The 26,116-nt window shown below is 42.3% G+C and overlaps 2 protein-coding genes across 5 annotated transcripts in view; one reads left to right on the forward strand and one right to left on the reverse strand.

The window, feature by feature from the left end:
- Positions 1–485: 485 nt before the first annotated feature.
- Positions 486–4,985, reverse strand: LOC308678454 (DNA-directed RNA polymerases I, II, and III subunit RPABC5-like). Of its 3 annotated transcripts, XM_081345660.1 has the most exons (4): positions 4,949–4,973; positions 3,546–3,598; positions 3,223–3,328; positions 491–1,098 (listed from the first exon to the last, which is right to left on the reverse strand). In XM_081345660.1, exons 3-4 carry the CDS (start codon positions 3,315–3,317, stop codon positions 990–992), a joined length of 204 nt encoding a protein of 67 aa, XP_081201786.1. In that variant the 5' UTR covers positions 3,318–3,328; positions 3,546–3,598; positions 4,949–4,973; the 3' UTR covers positions 491–989. The 3 variants fall into 3 exon arrangements, with proteins under 3 accessions (XP_081201784.1, XP_081201786.1, XP_081201785.1); XM_081345658.1 differs by lacking the exon at positions 4,949–4,973 and having other exon boundaries at positions 486–1,098; positions 3,546–4,302; XM_081345659.1 differs by lacking the exon at positions 3,546–3,598 and having other exon boundaries at positions 493–1,098; positions 4,949–4,985.
- Positions 3,209–26,116, forward strand: part of LOC308678453 (tetraspanin-4-like) — a 28,847-nt gene continuing 5,939 nt past the window's right edge. Inside the window, exons 1-4 of one of the 2 annotated variants that reach the window (XM_081345656.1) lie at positions 3,209–3,254; positions 19,556–19,641; positions 21,081–21,272; positions 23,573–23,647. In XM_081345656.1, the coding sequence (XP_081201782.1) occupies positions 19,573–19,641; positions 21,081–21,272; positions 23,573–23,647 (336 nt within the window). In that variant the 5' untranslated portion in view covers positions 3,209–3,254; positions 19,556–19,572. Of the gene's footprint in view, positions 3,255–8,276; positions 8,385–19,555; positions 19,642–21,080; positions 21,273–23,572; positions 23,648–26,116 lie in introns of those variants that run through there. The other variant, XM_081345657.1, reaches the window with a different exon arrangement.

Raw genomic sequence — 26,116 nt, forward strand, 5'->3', positions numbered from 1 at the left:
GCCTGATTCAGATTTATACCCAGGTACAGCAAATTCTGCTATTTATATGCAGGTGGCCATTTTGAGAGCAGTTGTACAGGTAGTATATTTAGCAACCGTTCAAAGTTGGAACGGCACCCAAAACAGTGACTTATGGTTTTACCACGCTTGTCACCCTTGCAGCATCCCCAGGGTCACACGCTCAAAATTTGGACACTTGGCAACCGACTCGTATTTATGACGGTTGCATGGTCCCAGGGTAATGCGATCCCCTTTTGCGACCTTCTGACAAGCAAAGTCAATGGGGAAGCCGGATGCATTTAACAAGCGACTTGCACCGCTTCATTTAACAACTGTGGCAAAGAAGGTTGTAAAATGAGGCCAAACTCACTTAGCAAATGCCTCACAGCAGAAAGTTTGGCTCAGTTGTGGTCATAAGTCGAGGACTGCCTGCATTTGGGCACTTGCTACTGAACAGTCAAGGAGCCTCCAAATCACACACGAGGTCTCCCATTCATGGTCATTAGTGGCTTTTATTACGTTCAGAGCTACACACTGTTTCTTTGGACCCTGTAGGAGGCGTTGCTGATGGTAACACAGATGGAACGGACAACCCAACATTTTCTTTCGTTATATTTGCTTTATTCTTTCACTCAGTGAGCAAACAATGAGAGGCACAAAGAAAAGAAAGGGCAAGCTTTTGATCGCTCTCCCAAAGGCGGTGCCCATTGTGGCAAAGGAACAACAGGATGGAGTACAGCTGACCAAGAAGTCCTCTTCATGAGCTCCATGAGATTCTTTTAAAAGAGCACTGCTGTCCATGATAAGCTGAACGCAGCATGGACCAATTTCACGTACATCGTATTATTTTTTAATTATACATCACTGATCCGGATTCTTTTCTACTGCCCAACTTAGCCATCTGGCAGGAGGGGACCATTTTAGCACAAGTTAAGGGATGCAAATGTTTATAGCCCATTTCCATTGGGCTGGGTTCGGATTTACTAATGCTACTTCTCCAAGGGCGCATAGTTCAGCAGCTTCTCAATCAAATCCACGTGCGACAGAAGCATCCGACGACAGCAGTAGCGCTTCAGCCCAAGGGCATCCAACGCATCTCTGGAGAAATTAATGGAGAAATAAGAAATTATGTATCTCATCTTTGCACAAGGCAATTTTGGTAGCTCTGTTTTCCTTGTGTAAGGCTATGCATGGTTGCAAATGTCTCTACTGCTACCCTGTTAATGTTAATTTAGTTAATGGATGCACACTGGTTCCTATGGGCTTCGACATTTTTCATTAGGTAAGACTGTAGATCTTGAAACCTTTTTGGGGATATATATATATATATGTATGTTAAATGTTTGTTAAGCATTCAGAATACACTTGCTTGGTCCCAGACGCAGGACAAATGTTATTTCCTGTTTCAGCCTAGCCCAAGGCCATCTACAGGCAGTAGCCACAGCAGTGGCAGCTCATATTTGTGTGTGTGTGTGTGTGTGTGTATACACACACACACAAACATACACACACATATATACATACATACACAACACACACACACATATATATATATACATACACACACACACACACACACACAACCAAGAGTTATCCATACAGGAAATCCTCAACTTGTGACCGGTTGCTTAGTGTCCGTTCAAAGTTACAATGGACCTCCCCAGGGCTACTTATAACCCAGATTCAAAGTTTGAACAGCTCCTCTCCATTTGTGGCCATGTGCTCACATTTTGGGCATGTGGCAATTGGCCTGCATATAGAACCATGTGCAGCCTTCTACAGTCACATGACCACATCATTTTTTTTGCTGGAAACCAGTGTTTTACTTCCCTTTCCAGCAAAACAAACAAACAAACCTAAACAAAAACCGATAGCAGACAGTGGATTCACTTAATGACTGCTGTGAAAAATATAAAGTCAGGAATGGTTACATGAGCCGCTTTACCCGCATGACGTACGACCGTAATTCTGGGCTCGCTTATGGTTGGAGGACGAGTAACCGCTTGTATTCTAGCAATATTCAAGCAAAATCCTTATAGCATTTTACAAAATGTGCTAGTATGTTCAGGACTAAACTAGTGGAAAAGATTCAGCAGCCAAGCTTACAACTTACAAAAAACGCTAATTAAGTGGTGGCTCAATTATTAATGTTAAAGGAATCGGTAGTCACCACGGAGAAATCAAGTCATGGTAGCCATGAAGGCCTTAGAATAAATACTCAGGTGCTGTGATAGGTCTAGACCAGGGGTAGGCAACCTCGGCTCTTTTATGACTTGTGGACTTCAACTCCCAGAATTCCTAAGTCAGCATAGTCCAAGAGTCATAAAAGAGCCGAGGTTGCCTACCCCTGGCCTATACCTACAAAGTTTGGAAGAGCATAAGCCGTAGTAAACCTGTGGCCCTATGGAAACAAAGCGGGGCCTCTGTGAAGCATGCTAGAAACGGTATTGATGTTTATGAACTTTGGTATTGGAGAAGACTCCAGAGAATTATCATGGAGAGCCAAGGAAACACACAAATGGTTCGTTTTTTTAAAAAAAATAGTTCTTACTCAAGACACAATTTACCAGACTCAAGTTATCACACCTTGGATACATGTGAAGACTGACTTCTCTAGAGGGTTCTAATACTGGGAAAGGTGGGTGGAAAGAGGCGAGGGCAACCAGTACAGGTAATCCTCAACTTACAACCACAATTGAACCCAAAATTTACGTTGTTCAGTGAGAAATTTGTTAAGTGGGTTTTGCCCCATTTTACGACTCTTTTTCGCCACATTTGTTAAGTGAATCTGGTTTCCCCATTGACTCTGCTTGTCAGAAGATCGCAAAAGGGGGGATTTACATGACCCTGGGACACTGCAACCGCCATAAATGTGAGTCAGCTGTCAAGCATCCGAACGTGAATCATGTGACCGTGGGGATCCTGTAATGGTCGTTAAGTGTGAAAAATGGTCATAAGTCTTTTTTTTCTTTTTTTTTAGTGCCGTTGCAACTTTGAAAGGTCACTAAATGAACTGTTCTAAGTCGTGGACTACCTGTAACAAAGTTGATGGACTCAAATTACAGAGGCAATGAATGTACCTTTGGAAGACCTGAAGGGACCAGACTGGGACAGGTCCTCCTGGAGAAAATCTATCAATGTGATTGCTAAGTCAACTCCCAACGCCAACTTGATAGCACATCATCAATACATGGCAGCAAACAACAAAACCTCCAAACTCACCCTTCTGTGTATTCGGCCTGCAAGAGGCCCAGGTAGGCTTCCCACTTGTTCCCCACAACTTTGCCACAAGTGAAGCATCGTACAGGGATGATCATTGTGAACTTGCCTGGCGAGAAAGAGAAAGCCGTGAGTCAATCAGGCCTCTGATAGGAACCAACTTATTTTCTCCAATCTTTCTCAATCATTTGGCCTATCTTTAAGAACAGGTATTAAAACAGTGTTGTGCTGCCTCAAGGCTAGTGGAACCTCTAAATTTCTTGCGTTTTTTGCAGCCAACCAGATCATCTGGTCATCCAGATTTTTTGTAGCCCATATCTGGTCACCTTGTTCCAATGTAATTTTGACCACTCGGCACGACAGGTAACATATCCAAGTCCTGCACAGGAGATAAAACGTTTCGGAGATCCATGCCCAAGAAGGTCCATATCCTTTAAGACCCATCACACTCTTTAAGAGATGATAGCAAGATCACAGCCTGAAGTGAAATAGGCTAAGACGGGTTGTGAGAAATGAATTTATTATCTTGATTGTCCCCTTTGCTGACGATAAAACAAGAGGACATTTTTAAATCACTTGTAAAGCAGAAAGCATAAAATATTTGTCTAAAAAAAAACCAGTAGGCCACAATTAACAGTATGAAATTTCATCAGAGTCACAGTTATTGATGAGCAGTTGAATGTTGCTGCCTCCAATGAATATTTGGTCCATATATTGCCTTAGTTTCTCCCTGGTAAAACTTTTCTTTTTCAAGAAGCTGATAACTTTTATTGGACCAGAAAAACTTGAACTACTGTACAGGTGGCTACTTGGAACAGGAGAGATTTTGAAAAATAGATGTGTGCTGGCTAGGGAATTCTGGGAGTTGAAATCCTCGCATCTTAAAGTTGCCAGGTTTGAGAAACAGAGCTTGATATGGGGATCACATACCCAGTCTTTAGTTAATGCTGGCTTGCAGTTCTGAGAATTACAACAGTTCCAATATGCAAAAGGGGTCAATAAATTGAGCTGGTACCAATTACCAGCTCAATTAATCCCCAAATAGGGATTAATTCATTAAATTACAGGAGATTCCCCCAAAATGGGATAATTTAGTAAACAATCATTGAATTATTCGTATTAGGCTTTGACTTCAATGGAAAGTCTTTATTTCTCCCATTAGATTTTCCCCCCACCACCACCACCACCTCCATTTTGGTCAGAAAAATAAAACAGAACTATCAGAAATTATCTGGAGAAGCAGATAAACCTCAGCCCTCTTTTCCTGCCGCTTGTTAAAAACCCGCATGCCAGTCTTTGCAACGCAACACGTGCCGCTTTCCCATTACAGTACTGTGTCAAGTCGCTTTGGAGTAGGCGTGGACTTCAACTCCCAGAATTCCCCAGACAGCGCGGCTGTCTGAGGAACTCTGGGAGTTGAAGTCCACAAGTCTCGAAAGTGGCCAAGGTTGAATACCACTGCTTTGGAGGGAAGCGGGGGGGGGAAACAACAAAACACCCGGCCCTCCTTTAGCTTCCCCCCCCCGGCCAATTCTCAAGTCCCTCGTCTCCCCCCCCCCCAAAAAAAATCTTTAACTCGGCCCTTTCTCTCCGGCCGAGCCTTTCCCCCTCTTTTCCGGCAGAAACCCGCTGGGCGCCTCGCAGCGATCGGGCCCTCTCTCCCTGCTCCTCCGTCGCAGCGCAGAGAAACCCTAACCCTTCGCCCACCCGCCCCGGTCTCCGCTCCCACCTTCTCCGAGCTCCCGCTCGTCTCTCGGATCGCGCTGCAAATGGTGGGGGGCAAGGCAGCCGCGCGGTCACTTCCTTCGCGCTTCGGCTCGCTAGAGGGCGCTGCAGGGCGGCAGGCTCTCGGCAAGAGGCGGAGGAAAGCCGCGACGGCGTTTGGGGGGGGGGTGGGAGGAGGGGAGGGGAGGGGAGGAGGAAGCTCCTCCCTTTCCTCCCGGTGGGCGTGCCGTTTGCCCGAACAATCGAGCCCGTGAACCCGAGGCTGTGTTTTTGTTATTGTTGGCAGGCTTGACTTTTCCCTCTTTCGTTCCTTTGGAATACAGGTAGTCCTCGACTGACGACGGTACGCTCAGTGAACAACGGCCCTGGAAAAAGTGTCTTGTGATCCCCGTTTTTTTCACACTTAACGACCTCTGCAGCATCCTCAGGGTCACGCGATCAAAATTCAGATCCTTGGCAAGTGGTTCACATTTATGATGGTTGCAATGGCCCGGTGATCACGTGGTCACCTTTTTTGACCTGACAAGCAAAGTCGATGTGGAATAGAATAGAATAGAATAGAATAGAATAGAATAGAATAGAATAGAATAGAATAGAATAGAATAGAATAGAATAGATAAGGGACGTGGTGGCTCAGTGGGTTAGGACGCTGAGCTTGTCGATTGGAAGGTCGGCAGTTTGGCAGGTGGAGTGCCGAGTAACAGTGAGTGCCTGTTACTCATCCCAGCTTCTGCCAACCTAGCAGTTCGAAAGCACGTAAAAATGCAAGTAGAAAAATAGGGACCACTAGGGTGGGAAGGTAACAGCGTTCCGTGCGCCTTTGGCGTCTTGTCATGCTGGCCACATGACTACCGAGACATCCTCGGACAAGCGCTGGCTCTTCGGCTTTGAAACGGAGATGAGCACCGGCCCCTAGAGTTGGAAACGACTAGCACGCATGTGCGGGGGAACCTTTACCTTTTCCTTAGAATAGATAGAATACAATTAGAAATAATAGGAATAGAATAACCTTCGAGGTCTTCCAGTCCAGCCCCCTGCTCAAGCAGGAGAATGTCATACCATTTCAGACAAGTGACTGTCCAGTCTCTTCTTAAAAATCTCCAGTGATGGAGTGCCCACGATTTCTGAAGGCGAGCTGTTCCACTGGTTGGTTGTCTTCACTCTCAGGAAGTTTCTTCTCAATTCCAGGTTGTTTCTCTCTTTGATCAGTTTCCAACCATTGTTTCTCATCCTTCCCTCTGGTGCTTTGGTGAACAACCTGGTTCCCCTCTGCCTTGTGGCAGCCCCTCAGATACAGGAACGCTGCTATCATGTCTCCCTTATTTCTTCTTTTCTTTAAGACTAGCCAAACCCAAGTCCTGCAGCCGTTGTTCGTATGTTTTACTCTCCAGGCCCCTGATCATCTAAAGCCAGGTTCACTTCACAACTTTCTTACTAATTGAACAACTGCAGTGATTCACTTAACAAGTGTGACAAGAAAGGTCATAAAACGAGGCAAAACTCCCTCAACAAACGTCTCGCATAACAGCAGAGAGTTGGAGCTTGATTGTGGTCGTACGTCTGTTGCCAAATGTCCAAATTTTGGTCACGTGACCACGGGGATGCTGCAATGGTCATAAGTAATTTGTTTCACTGCCTTTGTAACTTTGGACCATCACTAAATGAATAGTTGTAAGTCAAGGACTACCTGTACATTAAAAATTCTAGGGAAAGACTGAGTAAAATTGAGCAGTGGAGGCAGGGCAAGTTGCTTGACAATTTGCCAGCCAACTTGCAGAGAAGTAGTGACATTACTCTGCGGCAGGAAACGCATCAAGGAACATAGTGGCTTAACCTTTTTGTTTTGGAATCTTTTGTTTTGCCTGGTGTGATAGTGTGAATGCACACCCGGGATTGGGGGTTTAGCTCTTTCCCCCTTCCACACGTGTGTATTCGCATTCATTCAGCTGATGCAGATTGTACCTGCACCCCCAATTCTTGGAAGAGAGGGACCCTTTAGCCTTAAGCCTCCCTGATTTTCTGCAAGAAACATTTGCACTTTGTTGTTGTTGTTAGCTGCGAAGTCGTGTCCGACCCATCGCGACCCTATGGACAACTTTCCTCCAGGCCTTCCTGTCTACCATCTTCTGGAGTCCATTTAAGCTCACGCCTACTGCTTCAGTGACTCCATCCAGCCACCTCATTCTCTGTCGTCCCCTTATTCTCTTGCCCTCAATCTTTCCCAGCATTAGGCTCTTCTCCAGTCAGTCTTTCCTTCTCATTAGGTAGCCAATGTCTTTGAGTTTTAGCTTCAGGATCTGGCCTTCTAAAGAGTAGATCGCCTTGCAGTCCAAGGGACTTGCAGGAGTCTTCTCCAGCACCAGAGTTCAAAGGCCTCAATTCTTTGGCGCTCAGCCTTTTTTATGGTCCAACTTTCACTGCCATACATTGCAACTGGGAAGACCATAGCCATAACTATATGCACTTTTGTTGACAGGGTGATGTCTTTGCTTTTTGATGTGCTGTCTAGATTTGCCATGGCTTTCCTCCCCAGGAACAAGCGTCTTTTAATTTCTTGGCTACAGTCCCCATCTGCAGTGATCTTGGAGCCCAGGAAAACAAAACCTGTCACTACCTCCATTTCTTCCCCATCTATTTGCCAGGAATTAAGAGGGCCGGATGCCATGATCTTGGTTTTTTTAATGTTACGTTTCAACCCAAGTTTTGCACTCTCCATCTTCACCCGCAACAAGAGGCTCTTTAGTTCTTCTTCACTTTCTCCCATTAGAGTGGTATCATCTGCATATCTTAGGTTGTTGATATTTCTTCCGGCAATCTTAATTCCAACTTTTGATTCATCTAGCCCTGCCTTTCTCATGATGTGCTCTGCATATAAGTTAAATAGGCAGGGCGACAGTATACAGCCTTGCCGGACTGCTTTCCCAATTTTGAACCAATCAGTCGTTCCGTGTCCAGTTCTCACTTAGACGCACAAAAAGTTTGTGGTGCTTGTGAGTGTAACAAACAGTGAAACAATTGAAGGAAAGCAGGAGAGGCAGGAAAGATCCACCACCTCCCCCCTTCTGCTAACCGAAAAGGATTCCACAGAACTGGATTGACGCGAATCCAGAAAAACTATTATACTACAGTATTATTTTTAGATTGGGGGAGGATTGAGACTGGCACAAACGACCCAAGTTTTGCTGGGATTAGGAAACGTCCCTTTCCAGAGCCCCTTGGACTCCTCCCCAGATCCTCAAACCCGCCTTCCCCCCTAGCTGCCCCCTTCCCCCCACCCATTTCCTTTCCCCTGTCCCATGCCTGGAATTCCTCCCCCCCCTCCCTTTTCATCCTGCATCTCGCCTTCCGAAGGAGCCACATTCAGATTCGGAGGTACCTGGGACGGGACGGCCTCGAAATCCATTCCCCCCCCTCCCAAACTTTTCTGAGCTGAAGTCAAGGTGAGGGGCGCATCTGATAGGGGGTGGGGGTGAGCAAGGGAGGCAGTCTCCATCACAAAAGGCTGGAAAGATGCTCTAGAAATAAATAGAAGAAATTTCGAGGTAATTCTGCCCTTGTATGTTCCTTTTGGATGGGCTTGATCCTCTTTTTTTAAAGATTATGTTTATGTCTTTCTAAATTTCTTCTTGAAAATGGATAACACTTAGCATAAAAGCTATCCGGACTGGAAAAACTAAAAAGCAAACCATTTATTTTTTTCTTTAAATGTGGTGGGAAATATATATGTAATTTTGAATATGTGTGTATATTTACATGCAATATACCTCTTGGTGCAAGATCAGAAAATGGGTGGCTGGCTGGGTGGGAGAGAAGACCAAAATACCTACTGTAAGTATATGTGCTGTTTTAAAAGTTGGCCTTGTTCTAAAGACTTTTTTAAAAAAGTATTTTATTGTTTTAAATTCTTTATTTCTCTCCCTTTTCTGACATACTGTCCAAAGGGGCAGGGAAAGAGGAAGCCCATCCATTTAAATAAAAAGAAATAAACTTTAAATTTAAATACATTTAAAATAAAATTTAAATTTAACATTTCAATAAAAATGGGTTATGTGATTAAAACAAACTAACCAAATACAGTTAACCAGATGTCAAAAATGTTGAGATTTCTGTTCAACTAAAGTTAGAATTAAGAGAGCAGTCTATCTGGTTTATTTAAAGTGAATTAGAGGAGAACGTTTCTCCAAAATGGCAAGCAAAGAAATGAGAAGAGAAACTGAAATATATATGGCAAGAAAGATGAAAGGGGAAGATCCTAAAAATGGAGGGAGTTGAGGTAAAATGTGGCTGTTTTATATGGTTTTGAATAAGGACGGAATACAAGTCTTGACTCAATTTCTCCACTTCTGGCAGAATTAAAATTAGTCTCATGCGACTTCAACTTGTTTTTTGTTTTGTTTTTAAATTGCATTTTACAAGTGTTTCTGTTTTTCAACTGGAGGGGCTTTTAATTAAACAAAACAAGCAAAAAAACCTATAGAAATAAGGGAGAATAACAAGATTTTATAAGGACTTCTCACACATGTAAGTGTGTATACAACAGTGCAACAGGTTCCAATTTTTAAAATGTTGAATGTATATTTCTGCTTTTCCACAGATAATGTTACAATTTTTGTAACCTTGAAAAATTACTTATTTAGGTCTTGCCACATTTAAAGACAAAACAAGTAGGTTGCCTTTTAGGCTTTCCAGTTCTGATGGCTTTTATGATAAGTGATCGATTTTGAAGAAGAAATTTAGAAAAACATAAATACAGTGTTAAACACAGAGAAAATACATTGTTTTTATAGGCACTCTGCCATTCTGTTCTGTCCTTTTCCTCCCAAAGCATCTCTCTGATTTTTGTGACACCCCCCCATTTCTAACTCACATTTTTAGCATGCTATTTAACATTTCTGGTGGTTTTATTTGATATATGTTTATACGAGAACTATTTTTTCCCATAACAACAAGAACCCTGTCGGGTAGGGCAGATTAAGGACACCATGGGCACATTAAAAGAGTACAACAGAATCACAGAGATTGGCAGGGCTAAGATTTTCTGCGTTTAAATTATGTTAAGCCGATTTTATATTTATAACACTTTTTTCGTATATTTCCCACTGATGATAGGCAGGAAAGCTACATTTAGCTTTATGATAGATAAAATTCTGGCCCCAATTTGGTTGTGAGCCGAGGACTACTTTTATTACACTACATTCAGGTAGTCCACGACTTTGTTACAACGGCACTGAAAAAGGTGACTTATGACAATTGTTTACATTTACAACCACTGCAGCGGTAGTCACGTGATCAAAATTCAAATGCTTGGCATGACGGTTGCAGTGTTCCCGGGTCATGTGATCACCTTTTGTAACCTTCAGATGAGAAAGGCAATGGGGGAAGCCAGATTTACTTAACAACTGTGTTACTAATTTAAGAACTACACTGATTCACTTAACAACTGTGGCACGAAAAGTCATAAAACAGGGCAGAATTCAATTAACAAATGTTTCACTTAGCAACAAAAAATTTGGGCTCAATTATGGTCTTAAGACAAGGATTACCTGCCTAGAACAGGTGCTCTTGTTGATACCAAGGCCCTACATTGTCATACATTTTTTTTAAGTTTTATTGATTTTCTAATTTTACATTTAAATATTTAAAAAGCAACATGGCGGCTGGGTTAAACGATAATTCAATAACATACAAGTATCTTTAGTACAAGTCTCAAATTACTGCATTAAGTATTTCCTCTCTTTTCCCCTTAGTATTTACTGTCTCATGTTTAAACTAATACAATTATTATCATTTCAATTAAATAATAACTTCCTTACATTTAACAATAATTTTTAGTTTATACATGTCCTGGTTATTTAGCATTCAATCTTTATAGACTATCAATTACTTTTTCCCAATTTTTAGTTTCCCATTAATATTTAAATTTAACATTTAATATTGATAATTTCCAAGTTTTAAATATCACAATTCATCACAAAATCTAATGTTCAGGATACACATCTTATCTATTTGAATATATTCAAATATATTCTATTTCTCCACCATCTTACATCAACTAATTAATAATACAGTATAACATTCTTATTTTCTGTTAATTTCCAAATGTCTTAAATTTAATAACCAAAATTTCTCTTATTTCAACATTAAATACTTCTCTTTTTCTCTTGATGTCTACTATCTCATATTTGAGCTAATAGTTTTTAGTATAATAGCTAAGTAAAAATATTTATTACATTTATCAATAGATTTTAGCTTATATATATCTTAATTACTTTTACATTCAGCCTTTATAAGCAAATGAATATTCAAATTTAACTTTTAATATTTATACTTCCAAGTTTTAAATGACCAAAGTTTTCTTTATCTCAGCTCATAACAAAATCTAGTATTCAAAGTACTCATCTTGTCTATTTGAGTATGTTCTATTTTAATTCTTACTGATAAGTCAAACCCCCAATTTTCTTCTGCCTTATTCTAGCTTTCTTTCTTTGCCAACTCGCCTTCTATGTCCATGCTTTTAAGTCATCAAATAGATCTCGCTGTATTATTATATATATTGTTTGAAGTAGAAAAGGCCATCCGGTCACCATTTTTTTTGGAAGGACTAACAAATCGTCTCTCTATTTGTCCATCTCGACTGTAGTTGTCCTGAAATGTTTATCTTCCCTTCAGTCTGTTCTTTTTGATCCTCAGATTTCTTCTAATTCATAAAGAAAGTCTTTTCCCTTTTCCATGTTGTCAGTCTCTTTTCTGTGTTTGTCAATCAATTGAATCTTCTATCATAGTATTTAATTGTTCCATTTCTTCTATTACATTCTGTAGTTGATTCTTTAGTTGTAATCAAAATTTGGGTTCGTATATCCAGGCTGACATCTTGTTCTTTTTTGTAGCTTCTTATTTCATCAGTAGCTATAAGAATAGTTTCATAAATTGCTTTCAACATAAAGAGAATCTGTTCCTGATCTTCATCCATGTTCTCTTAGTAAAGTGTTAAGTTAAAAACTTTACAATCAGAGAATGAAAATAATTTTGTCACTGAGTATAGAACACAGCTGGGCTTCTCACAGCTGATGAGGTTGCAAAAGTCTTATCTATAGTCTGGGCTTCAAGCCAAGTCTCTTTAGACAATAACAGGTCGTAATATCAGGTTTAGCCACAAGATGTCACCCATACCATTTAGGGTTTGTTTTTTTAAGTCCAAAGTTTTTATAATCCTTTTTCCAATTTTACTTCTTTTTTGTAAGTAAAAACCCAAATCTTCAATAAAAATAAGAAGTCTTTTAATCCACAAATTTTAGAAAGATAAAGATCCAGTCAGAATCAGGTTATTCTTGTGATGTTTTAAACTCCCCTGGATAGTCAGTCGCCACTGTTTTTAGAGGATGGGATAGAATCTCCCTTCCCTCTCTCATGGGATGGGGGAATACTTTGGGCAGCTTATACAGGTAGAAAAAATAGTTAGGATTGAAGAGAGGTAGATCTCACCCAGTCTCATCCATGCTGCTTTGTAGGTGCCTGGTGGTAAATTTGACTTTGGCTGTCTGTAACCTAGTGATGGGCCATATTTCTATGGCCGATCTTTCGTCTGCCAGTTTGGAAGGTTGCCCCAGATCGAGCGGAAGGGCTACCACCCTCCCACAATCAAGCGGGCATCCCCTCCTTGCTGGTCGCCTCTACAAGGGCGACTTTTGACCCTTTCCAGGGTCCCCCAGTGGTGCGAAATGGGACATGGAAGACAGAGCTCGACTTCTGAATGTTTGTGGCGGCCGTGGCAGCGAACCAGAAGTCCCATTGTCATACATTTTTATAGGCAATAGCCAGTACTTTGAACTGCAATACTGAATTGCAAAGAAATGGAGTGATAGCCTAATGCCTGTGCAACTACAATAATGGCAGAGCGATATGGCAGCAGTGGCCTGATCCACTGTTGAACAAGCAGCCATGTTCTGAAGTTGCAGATGATGGTCTTCAAGAGCATCCCTGCCTAATGTAAGTTGCTGTAATCCAGTTGGGGACATGGAAGACTGCATAGTGACACCCGGTTCAGGAAAAGGTACAGATGAATCCTTCTGACCACAGCTGCCACTTGCTCTTCTCCTAAAAAGTGTAGGAGTTGTAGTGCAACCCTGTCTTGGATCAGAGATGGCCACTTATATTGGAAGACTTCTGGGCTCCATCTTAAACATAAAAACAGAAACCTAGAATCATAGGGCTGGAAGGGACTTCAGAGGTCTTCTAGTCCAGTGGTCCCCGTCCTTTATGTCTTGGTGGCCCAGTGAGGGGGAGAGGGGACATGCATATGTGTGCCGGCCTGCCACTCACACGGCCCGGTTCCAAATAGGTTGCGGCCCGGGGGTTGGGGGACCCCTGTTCTAGTCCAAGCCCGTGCTCAAGGCAGGAGCCTTATACCATCCCAGTAAAATGGTTGTCTACTCTATTTTTGAAAACCCCACTGCAAGCCATTCCATTGATTAATTGTTCTCATTGTCAGAAATACTCTCCTTATTTCTAGGTTGGGTCTCTCTTTAACAAGCTTCCACCCATGGCTTCTTGTCCTGCCCTCAGGTGCCTTAGAGAATATGTCAATCCCCTCTTCTTTGTGGCAGCCCCTCAAGCAGTGGAAGATAGCTATCGTGTCCCCCGTAATCCTCTTCTTTGATAGACGTGGCATGCGTAGCTCCCTCCAGACCCCCCATCATTTTTTTTTGCTCTTCTCTGCCTTTTCCTTCCCATCCAAACTCTTCGACAGCTTCCAGCCACGACACTGAGACCGCCACCACATCACTCATAATAGTTTAATCCACCTCTTACGAAATGTTTAACTGAGATAATGGTTTTAGAGTATTTAGGGTCCCTCACAATTGTGTAGAGATGGTCAGTGTCTACACGGCATGGTTTCTGTTTCTTAAGCTGCAAACCAGCCACCCCAACCTGCGGCTCTCTGGAAGTGTTGGGATTCCCATGCCAACTTGGGAAATTCCCAAGTTGGCATGGGAATTTCAGTCCTGCACCTCTGGATGGCATCAGATGGGTGAAGGTGGATGTCTACAGCTAGTCCTCGACTTACGACTGCAACGGAGCCCAAAAATTGATGCCGCAAAATGAGACCTTTGTTAAGTGAGTTTTGCCCCCTTTTGTGACCTTTCTTGCCACAGGTGTTAAGTGAATCACGGCAGTTGTTAAATTAGTAGCATTAGTAACAGTGACAGTGAATCTGGCTTCCCCATTGTCTTTGCTTGTCAAAAGGTCACAAAAGGGGATCACGTGACCTCAGGACACTGCAGCCGTCATAAATACGAGTCAATTGCCAAGGGTCTGAATTTTGGTCACGGGACCATAGGGATGCTGTAATGGTCACAAGTGTGAAAAACGGTCATAAGTCACTTTTTTCCGTGCCGTTGTAACTTTGGTCACTAAATGAACTGTTGTAAGTTGAGGACTACCTGCACTTGCTTAAGAGGAGGAACACCAACCAAGTAGGGCAGAGGTAACTCTGTGTGTGTGTGTGTGTGTGTGTGTGTGTATATAAAAAGTCAAGATAGTGGCTGTGCAATTGAGGCCCCACTGTTTTTTATATGTAATTCAATGGAGACAATGTGGAGCTGGCAAATATGTAGTAAAATGACATTTTTTTGGTGGGACTTGGGGGGAAAAAACAGACCAAATTCAAATTCCTACTTAATTACAACAGCTTATTGGCTTGCTTCATTGGGATAGGATAATCTAAGATGGAACAAGTCCAGCATTGTTTTGGGTTAAAATGTGTCCTTTTATGCTCCAATGCAGTTTGTTTTTCATGTTTGCATGAAGTCTCACTCTTGATTCAATTAAGCATGTTGTTCAAATAAGACCATAAAGATTATTTGCTCTTCATCAAACAATGGGTCCTATATATGAAGAGTCACAAGTCCTACTGAGACCAATTGATTAAAATAAGGCTTCCTCCTAGATCAGTATTTTTCAGACTTGGCAACTTTAAGATAGGCGGATTGGGAGTTGAAGTCCACACACCTTAAAAGTTGCCAGGCTTGAAAAACACTACCTTAGATAAATATACAAGAGCCTGTAGTTCATTATCAGGCCCAACTCTAGACATTTTGATGCCCTAGCCTAGGCCAGGGGTGTCAAACTGCCAGCCCGCATGCCAGATGCATCATAGTGAAACCGCACCCACCCCATTGCCGGCAATGGCAAAAGGGTCACGATATGTCACGATACATCACGTGACGTTGCCCTCTCTGTGGGCACGTGCGCCGTCGCCCCAGTTCTAGGCCTTCAGCTGAGTTTTATAAAATCTTTTTGCTTTAGGCCTCTGCCGCCGTGTGCCAAAAAAAAAAAAGTTCAATCAATTTCAACTTCTTGCAGGAAAAAAAAATCTCGTAAAGTTGGAATTGATTGATTGAACTTTTTAGTCCCACCCAGTCTGCCATTACCATCGCAGCCATGCCCACCCAATGCGCCACGCTCACCCAGTTAGCCACGCCCACCCAATTGGCCACCCCTACCCCCAATGGGCCACGCCCACCCGGCATCTGACAATACATAAGTGGGTTTTGGGTTGTAGTTTGGGCACTCGGACTCTAAAAGTTTCACCATCACAGCCCTATACCTTTTCAGACAAATGGTTGTTTAATCTCTTCTTAAAAACTCTTAGTGTTGCAGCATTCACAACTTCTGGAGGCAGGTTGTTCCACTGTTTAATTGTTCTAAAAGTCAGGAAATTTCTCCTTAGTTCTAAGTGGTTTCTCTGCTTGATCAGTTTCCATCCATTGCTTCTTGTCCTGCCTTCAGGTGCTCTGGAGAATAGTCTGACCCCTCTCTTCTTTATGACAACCCATATGGTTTGGTTCAACTTCCCATTTTCTTAGAAATGATTTCTTTTTCTTCAGGCTTTTTAGCTTTATGCTTATGATTTTCTACTTTTTTTCTTTTCTCGAAGATTTTTGCCTGTTTACTCTGAATTACAGTAAATAATTTTAATTACTTCAGCACCCATTGTTGTCATATGGCAGCCATTCCATGAAATTAATATTGAGTGGACCACTGCCATGGGGCATGCTCTACTACTGCTTATAACGTTAATAAGGTGTTGGTCACGTAACTGTGGAACCAGCTGCCTGCGGAGCTTAGGACTGCCCCCAACCTCCGTTCATTCCGCCGGGACCTGAAGACCTGGCTCTTCGAGCTCTCTGGCCCAGGCTGAGAATTTTTTTAATTTTAATTTTAACTGGGTTTTTATTTTTCTCAGGGTTTTATTTAATCTTTTTAAATTTGTTTTAACGTTTGTATTGCCTTTCTTTTAAATGCCCTGTAAACCGCCCTGAGTCCTTCGGGAAAGGGCGGTATATAAATCTAAATAAATAAATAAATAAATAAATAAATAAATAAATAAATAAATAAATAAATAAATAAATAAATAAAAAATAAAACTTGCTAATCATGTGACTCTCTCATTTAGTAATTTAACGTCAAACCTTTGTCTAATATTATCAGCATCCTGAGGTCCCTAGCTGTAATAATAATATTTCAGGATTTTCAACACCAGGTTAGGGTGCTGCTCACTACACTTGACTGACTTTGTGGGTATTTTCCAAAAGCATAGAAAGAAAATGTTCTAAAGCCATAAGAGAAGATTATCACATTTTATACTCATGCATTCTGGAAGTCTTTTCAGCTTTGTCAGTCCCTGAAATTTGGTACAGGTAGTCCTCGATTTGCAACAGTTCATTTAGTGACCGTTCAAAGTTATAACGGCACTGCAAAAAGTGACTTACAACCAGTGCTTTTTTTGTAAAAGAAAAAGGTGCCGGAACTCACACATGTCATACAACCCGCCTTGCCTACCCTACAAGGTTCCATCCAAAAAAGGTGCCGGAACTCCGTTCTGAGCATTCTATGAGAAAAAAAGCCCTGCTTACAACTGTTTTTCAGCTATGACCTTTCCAGCATCCCCATCATCATGTGATCATAATTCAGATGCTTGGCAACTGGCTCATAGTTATGACCATTACTGTGTCCCAAGTTCATATGATCATCTTTTGCGACCTTTTGACAAGAAAAGTCAATGGGGAAGCCACATTCACTTAACAACCGGGTTACTAACTTATCAGTGCAGTGATTCACTTAACAACTATGGCAAGAAAGGTTGTAAAACTCACTTAACAAATATCTCACTTAACCACAGAAATTTTAGGCTCAATTGTGATCGCACGTTGAGGACTACCTGTGCAGTAACAGACTGCCTGAATTGCCTAGGCCAGAGGTCTGCAACCTTGACAACTTTAAGATTGGTGGACTTCAGCTCCCAGAATTCCTCTGGCTGAGGAATTCTGAGAGCTGAAGTCCACCAATCTTACAGTTGTCAAGGTTGCAGACCCCTGGCCTAGGCCTAGAACCAGCTCTGCCATTATGAAGACACGGGTTGAAGACCTAGGATTGCACTGGGCTGCTTAGAAGCAGGATTATATCAGCATAGAAACATCACAGTCTGGAAATTTGTCCCAATTTATCACCAAATACATGCTGACAGGTAGTCCTTGGGTTATGACCAAATTGGAGCTTGCCAATTACGACCGCAAGTGATGATGGTTGCCTGCGCCTCACTTAATGATGGGATGGGGGGAGAAAGGCGAGGGTCCCTGCAATCAGTCATAAGAGCTAATCTGCTCAAATTTAGTGCATATGGCTGTGGGCATTCACCTCGGTTCTAATTTATTATTTATTTATTTATTTATTTATTTATTTATTTATTTATTTATTTATTTATTTATTTTATTACATTTATATACCTCCCTTTCCCGAAGGACTCAGGGCGGTTTACAGGGTGATTAAAAAAACCCAAATACAAAAGTTAAAAACAAATTTTAAAAGAAATTATATGTGTCCCTCTCTAAATAAAAACCCCAGTTAAAATAAGGTTAATCCTCAGCCTGGGCCAGAAAGCTCGAAGAGCCAGGTCTTCAGGTCCCGGCGGAATGAACGGAGGTCGGGGGCAGTCCTCAGCTCCACTGGCAGCTGGTTCCAAAGGGCAGGCGCCCCCACTGAGAAGGCCCTATCCCTGGGTGTCGTCCGCCGGCAATCTCTTACCGGTGGCACCCTGAGAAGACCCTCCCTGTGGGAGCGCACTGGACGAAGGGAACTTGATGCCGGCAGCAGGTGTTCCCTCAGATATCCCGGACCCAAGCCATTCAGGGCTTTATAGGTCATCACCAGCACCTTGAATCTCATTTACATGAAAGCTGGGACATGGCCACTGAAGTAAAGACAAGGATAGAGAAAGCTCGAACAGCATTCTTCAAAATGAAAAAGGTCTTCTGCAGTCACGACAGAAGCCTAAGATTGAAAATCAGGCTTGTCAGATGTTATATTTTTTATCTATCCTGCTCTATGGAGTAGAGAGTTGGTCTCTGACAGAAGGCCCTAGCTGGGGAGACTAGAAGCATTTGAAATGTGGATTTACAGGCGGCTGTTACGTATAAACTGGGTTGACAAGATCAGAAATGAGGAGGTGAGAAGCAGCCTGGAAAAGCCTGGAAAAGCCAAGGAAAATCATCAAAACAATGAAAAAATGAAAGTTAGAATATTTCGGACATGTGATGCAACACCCAGAAAAATACGGCATACTCCATTTAACCCTCCAGGGAAAGACTGAAGGCAAACGAGGTCCAGGCAGAAGAAGAACATCATGGCTTCAAAATCTAAGGGACTGGTTTGGACAAAACTCAGCAGCACTTTTTCGTGCGGTTGCTGATAAAAACAGGATCGCCAACATGATCGCCAACATCCGATAACGGATATGGCACAAGAAGACGAGGAGATGACTTTGGGGGTGCTGCAGTCACCATAACCTTGAACAACCAGTGGTAATTAGCTCTTGGGGGAGGCAGTTCCATCATAATTTCAAATGGTTGCTAAACAATTGGTTGTAAGTCATGGACTATCTGTACTTTAATTCACATCTTTGGTTTACCTTTTTAATTCTCTTTCAGGCTTTCCTTTCCATTTTGGAAACAAGGCTTAATTTCCAGTAGCTAGATAGAAGTCCAAAGTTATAAAAACTTTTTAAAAAAACTTTGCTTATCAAAAGTCACTAACTTATGTCATTTTCATAAGATTACACAACTGATTCCCTCCCAAACACCAGTGTTTTTATTATAATATCAGTTCTGTTAGTTCTATTCAGTGCTTTTTTTGTAAAAGAAAAAGGTGCCGGAACTCACACATGTCATACAACCCACCTTGCCTACCCTATAAGGTTCCATCCAAACAAGGTGCCGGAACTCCATTCTGAGCGTTCTATGACAAAAAAAGCCCTGGTTCTATTGCAACAATTACTAGTTCTCCCCAATATATATTACTATTTTTCCACAGGCAGTGATGTGATACAATATGATCTTTAAATTTTTCATGTATTTCCCTGTTCCTTATCTTTCATTTTACTAATATGATAAATTACTTTGGAGAACTCAATCCTTGCATACGCCACAATAGATTTTGCATTTATTGCGTCTGTTGCCTAAGCCATGGTATTTTTACTGACAAACTAAGCTTTGTCTTGAATAATGTAATGGAAATACTATGTGTTATTGAGTCTTGCCTCCATGTCTCTTTCTAGGTTTATCTTTGTGCATCATGGGGGTGAGCCGAGGATGTTTGCTTTGTGTTAAAGTGAAAATGTTTGTGTTCAATCTCATCTTCTGGGTAAGTATGGCAAGTTTGTGTTTCTATAATGAATTTGAGTGAATTCTACGTTAGAATTGAAATGATGCATCAGAGAGCCTTCCTACTCAACAGGTTTTCCTCATGCCTTACAAGTCAGTGAATTATTCTAGATCAGGAATATTTTCTATTAATTAGTGCATGTCTGTCTGTCCGTCTCTCTATCTAATTTAACAGTTAATGTGATCGAGGGCAGCTTACAAGAAAGAAGTGAGATATAAACAACAATTAGCAATGAACAATAATAATCAATAATAGGCAATCTGGCTCACATTGATATTGTCTCCTGATAGGAACTTACTCATTGTTATAACAACCATAATCATACTTGATGAAACTTGTAGGCTGCCCAACTGTCAAGGGCTCTGGGCAGTTCAGAATAATTTTTAAAATAAATCAATAAAGATAAATGATAGCAAGCACAATGTGGTGAAGGCTCTCATTTTCCCTCACTGAGAGCCTGGGTTAAAAAAAAACAGATCTTCATGCATCTTCCAAACAATAGCAGAGTTATAAACTCTTGTCTTATAGGACTGATGCTAGATTAAACAAAGTACAATGCAGAGTATATATTTACTGATTCCATATTGTCACGACAAAACATTCTAAAACCTGGCTTTCATTTCCCTGCGTGCTCATTGACTGAGCTCTTATGATGTCATGGAATGTTTATAAACATTGGAACCCCACAGCGTCCACAACAATTGAACACTGGACTCGTTTCCATTGTAGAAGCGGGAGATCCTTTGAGGTGGTAGGGAGAGAGTTTGATAGACTTGTGGGATGTGAACCTGCACTAATTGCAGGCAGCTGGTGTTTCAACTTCAGGATCTGGCCTTCTAAAGAGCAGTCAGGGTTGATCTCCTCTAGGACAGACCGGTTTGATCGCCTTGCAGTCCAAGGGACTCGCAGGAGTCTTCTCCAGCACCAGAGTTCAAAGGCCTCAATTCTTTGGCGCTCAGCCTTTTTTATGGTCCAACTTTCACTGCCATACATTGCAACTGGGAAGACCATAGCCTTGACTATACGCACTTTTGTTGACAGGGTGATGTCTCTGCTTTTTAGTGTGTTGTCTAGATTTGCCATGGCTTTCCTCCCCAGGAGCAAGCGTCTTTTAATTTCTTGGCTACAGTCCCCATCTGCAGTGATCTTGGAGCCCAGGAAAATAAAATCTGTCACTACCTCCATTTCTTCCCCATCTATTTGCCAGGAATTGAGAGGGCCGGATGCCATGATCTTGGTTTTCTTAATGTTTAGTTTCAACCCAAGTTTTGCACTCATGATAGACTAGAAAGGCAAAAAGTATTTGTGAGAATCAAGCTAATTATTTCTCCTGCAACGGGATCCTGGAACACGAGGAGAAGAGTTGAGCCTCCGTTCTTGATTCTGTGAATGTGCTTCTCTTCTGTCTCTCCCTTTAGCTGGGTGGCTGTGGGGTGCTTGGCGTGGGCATATGGCTGGCCGCCACCCAGGGCCGTTTTGCTACCTTATCCTTCTCCTTCCCATCGCTGTCAGCAGCCGGACTCTTCATGGCAACAGGTGCCATCATCATGGTGGTGGGGTTCCTCGGATGCTTGGGGGCAGCCACAGAACACCGATGTCTCCTGATGACGGTAAGTAGCATCTCTTTGGACCATACTGTGTGCACAAACAAGAGTCAAATGGAACGAACGTTAAATGAGCCCATTGGCAGAAGCGGGTGCTATTTCTGGCCAGAGAAGGCGGTATCTACAGGACTTCATCTAAGGGCTCCTTGGTGCTCTCTGAGCTTGCTTGTTTTCTTGCCGACGTTTCAATACCCTAACTATAGGTAACACAACCGGTGCTAGTAAGGAGTTGCTGTTCTCTTATCAGTTTATAATTCTGGTGTCTTGCCTGTCTTGGTGGGTGGGGGCAAGACACCAAATATAAACTGAGAGCAAACAGCAACTCCTTACTAGCACTGATGTTGTTACCTAGTTAAGGTAATGAAACGTCTACAGCAAAACAAGCAAACTCAGAGAGCACCAGGTAAAGGTAAAGGTTCCCCCGCACATGCGTGCTAGTCGTTTCCGACTCTAGGGGCCGGTGCTCATCTCCGTTTCAAAGCCGAAGAGCCAGCGCTTGTCCGAGGACGTCTCCATGGTCATGTGGCCGGCATGACTAGACGCCAAAGGCGCACAGAACGCTGTTACCTTCCCACCATAGTGGTCCCTATTTTTCTACTTGCATTTTTACATGCTTTCGAACTGCTAGGTTGGCAGAAGCTGGGACGAGTAACAGGCGCTCACTCTGTTACGCGGCACTCGGAATTCGACCCGCCAAACTGCCGACCTTCTGATCAACAAGCTCAGCGTCCTAACCCACTGAGCCACCGCGTCCCCATAAGAGAGCACCAAGGACCCCTCATTTCAACCCCGAGCTGCAAATCTTCTCCTTCATTAAGACTTAATCGGAAGCAAGATTTGTCTACAGCAGATTTCCCCAATGTTTCAGGCTTTGCGGAACGGCAGGGGTGGGTGGGGGTGGGGATAGGAGAGGAGAAGGTTCTGTGCGAGTGGCCAGCAAGCGCCCGCATGTGCCCGCAGCTCCATTTGCGTGAGTGGTGTGCACATGGGCCCTGCTGCTCACGCAAATGGAGCGTGCGCGCACGAGCTTACCCACCGCTCGCACAAGTGAGGATGCATGTATGCACGCACGCCTTGCCAGACATTTCTGAGGCCTGGTTGCGATCCCCTCATGGCCCAGTAGCGGGTCGCGGCCCACAGGTTGGTGACCCTTGGTCTACAGGACCTACTTAAAGACCAGGCATGCCCGGTCATAGAATATCATTCAGAAGCAATACATTTCTGAGCAGGGATATTATCACCAAGAAGGAGATCAAAAAATCAACATGGCGACCCCCAACTATGTTATCGATACCCCCTTATTTTTTTCTGCTCCCCAAAATTGATTGCATTTCTTCCTAAGAATTGCTTTCAGTCTTTTGGAAGCACGACTTTACTTGTTTTCTTTTTGTCTCCTGAAGAGTTTCTACCTTTGCGCTCTTTATCTTTTTATCTAATATACTGTAAGGCACCGACTCCTTTTCCTACATTCGTATACAAAATGCTGTGGGAAGTGTTGTGTGTAAAAAAAAAATGGGTCTAAAGGCTTTAATAAATTAAAATAATAGAATTTAAAAATGTGCACTTTTTTGGGGGGGGTGTTATGTGCAGAGAAGCCTGGATGTAATTGCGCAGCCAGGGAACACATCTGGAGAGCATCAGGTTGAGGAAAGGTTGTGTTGCAACAGTCTGGTCATATATGCACAATCCTGTGAGTCCATTAAAAATATTGAGCAGTTAAGGTTCGCATGATAGAAACAATCCTAGCTAAAATTTGTACATCACTGTATACAGTATACCACTGTAGTCCTCATCTTATAACAGTTCATTTAGTGAGTGTTCAGAGTTACAACAGCACTATAAAAAGGGACTTATGACCGTTTTTCACACTTCTGACTGTTTCAGCATCCCCATGGTCACGGGATCAAAATTCAGATGCTTGGCAGCTGACTCATATTTATGGTAGTGGCAATGTCCCAGTGTCCCCTTTTGCGACCTTCTGACAAGCAAAGTCAATGGGGAAGCCAGATTCACTTAACAACCATACGGCTAACTTCACAAATGCAGTGAGTCACTTTAACAACTGTGGCAAGAAAGGTCATAAACTGGGGCAAATTTCAATAATAATAATAATAATAATAATAATAATAATAATAATAATAATAATAATAATAATAAATAATAATAAAGACATTTAACAGATGTCTCACTTAGCAACAGGAATTTTGAGCTCAATTGTGATTGTAAGTTAAAGACTACCCGTGTAAACATAAAATATGTACCTAAACATCCTGGGTTGATCAATATATCTGTTTTTTTTCCCTTAGTTCTTCCTGGTCCTTTTTACTCTCTTTCTCCTGGAACTAGTTGGGTTGCTAGTTTTTTTCACTTGCCGGGATAAGGTAAGGATCCTTATTTTCATATATTTAGAAAAATTAGAAGGAAATAGGGGTAGAAGAGATTGCTTAAAGAAAAGCCTCATTGCTCTGCATTCCAGTGATTATGGCATCAACGATATCAGAAATGTGTTTCACGATATGAATTCTCAGTATCCAAAGAGGTATGTAATAATACAGACTGAACACCTATCTCCATTTCACGGAATGAGGAAAGAATCCGTTATCCAGGTACTGTGTTTCCCCCAAAATAAGACCGGGTCTTATATTACTTTTTGCTCCAAAAGACGCATTAGGGCTTATTTTCCAGTTAGGACTTATATTCGGGGGAAATACGGTACTAAATGCATCCGTCTGGCTGACAATCTTAACTGGGGCTTATTTTGGGGGTGGGGCTTATATTACGAGCATCCTGAAAATTCATGCTAGGGTTTGTGTTCCGTTGGGTCTTATTTTCGGAGAAACACAGTAGTCCTTGACTTTCAGCCATTCTTCAGACATTGTTCGAAGTTACAGCAACGTATGACTGGTCCTTGCAATTACAAACCTTGCTGCACCCCCAGTCACATGATCAGAATTCTGGCAGTCGGCAATGGGCATGTACTTATGACGGTTGCAGCATCCTTCCATCATGTGATCACCATTTTGAGACCTTCCCAGCCAGCTTCAGACAAGCAAAATCAATGGGGAAGCCAGATTTTGCTCAACAACCAAATGATCCACTTAACAACTGCAGTGATTCACTTAAAGAACAACTGCACTGATTCACTTAATAACCGTGGCAAATAAAATCGGATGCAACTCATTTAAGAAACTGCCTTGGTTATGAATTGTGGTCTCAGTGGTGGCTGTAAGTAGAGGGCTAACTTCTATGGACTTAATTCTTCATTTCCATACCTTAAAGGTGACAAAGCTACAGCTCAAGTTTTACACCCTCAAAAATGTCCTTTGACGAGGTAGAGCACATATTCATTTTTTTAAAAAAACAAACAAAATAATTGGGAGAAACAATTATTGTCCTGGCTAAGTCATCTTCTTTGCTTCTGCATGGTCAAGAGATCAGGTCAGTCCTACAAAGTTTGGTGCTATGTATCAGAAAATACAATATTTAATAGTCATATACCAATGTAGTCATACTTTCCATCCGTTCCTACTTTAATGTCTCTAGAACTGATGATGATGATGATGATATGAGAGAGAAAAATATGCAGGTTTACTTTCAACCTCTCCTGTTTTCCAGCTGCAGGTCTAAGAAATCAGTTAAGAAACTGGAAAATTTGCATCTGAGCATAGAATAGGGTTTCTCAAACTCAACAATATATGGACTTCAACACCCAGAATTCCCTCAGCCAGACACGTACTACATGTTGTAGTATGTCCCAGCAAGCAAAGGCGTCCTTTTATAGGATATTACATTCCATGTCCATACACAAACTTGTTGGCTTGTTTTGAAGTTTCCCATCCCATAAAAGTTCCCTTTAATCAGATTACTTAATGTTAGCGTCCTTAGGTAATGGTATTTTGATAATCTAAAAGGTGATATGAAAAGAACAGACTGAAGTGTTAAGTACAGGTGGTCCTCGACTTACAACGGTTCATTTAGTAACCGTTCAAAGTTACAACGGCACTGAAAAAAGTGACTTACGATCATTTTTCACACTTACAATCGTTGCAGCATCCCTGTGGTTAAATGATCAAAATTCAGATGCTTGGCAACTTGACTCGTATTTATGACGGCTGCAGTGCCCCGGGATCAAGTAATCAGCCTCTGCGATCTTCTGCCAAGCAAAGTCAATGGGGAATCCAGATTCACTTAAGAACCATTTTACTAACTAACTTAATGAATGTGAGGATTCACTTAACAGCTGTGGCAAGGAAAGTGGTAAAATGGGGCAAACTCACTTAACGAATGTTTCACTTAGCGACATAAATTTTGGGCTCAGTGGTGGTCGTAACTCGAGGACTACCTGTATACAAATATGGCTTGCAAGTATATGAAATATTTTAATATCAGGTTTCCCTGTCTAAGACTCTGACCAGGCCAAAGTACCCTGTTTCAGCATAGATCAGGGGTGTCAAACTCAATTTCATTGAGGGCCTCATCAGCATTGCGGTTGCCCTCAGGGGGCCGGGTGGGTATGGCCTGGGTGGGCGTGGCCTACTGGGTGGGTGCAGCTGGAGTGCCTACTGGGTGGGCATGGCCAGCTCTACATCGTTCGCATCAAGGGTGCCTATGGGGGCCTGGGCAGGAGTGGGACAGATCTGAGGGTCTCTGGCAGAAGGAGGGTCTCTGGGCCAGGGCCAAGGCAGTGGGGGCCATTCCCTCACTGTTTCCAGGATGGCTTCGGGGGCCACACAAAACCACTTTGCAGGCCGGATCCGGCCCCCGGGCCTTGTGTTTGACATGTCTGGCATAGATCATTCCAACTCCCTTCAATTTTTGGGGAGAAGGCTTCTTAATCACCACTGCGAGGA

The sequence above is a fragment of the Vipera berus genome (genome assembly GCF_964194415.1).
Source record: "Vipera berus genome assembly, chromosome: Z".
NCBI lineage: Eukaryota > Metazoa > Chordata > Lepidosauria > Squamata > Viperidae > Vipera > Vipera berus.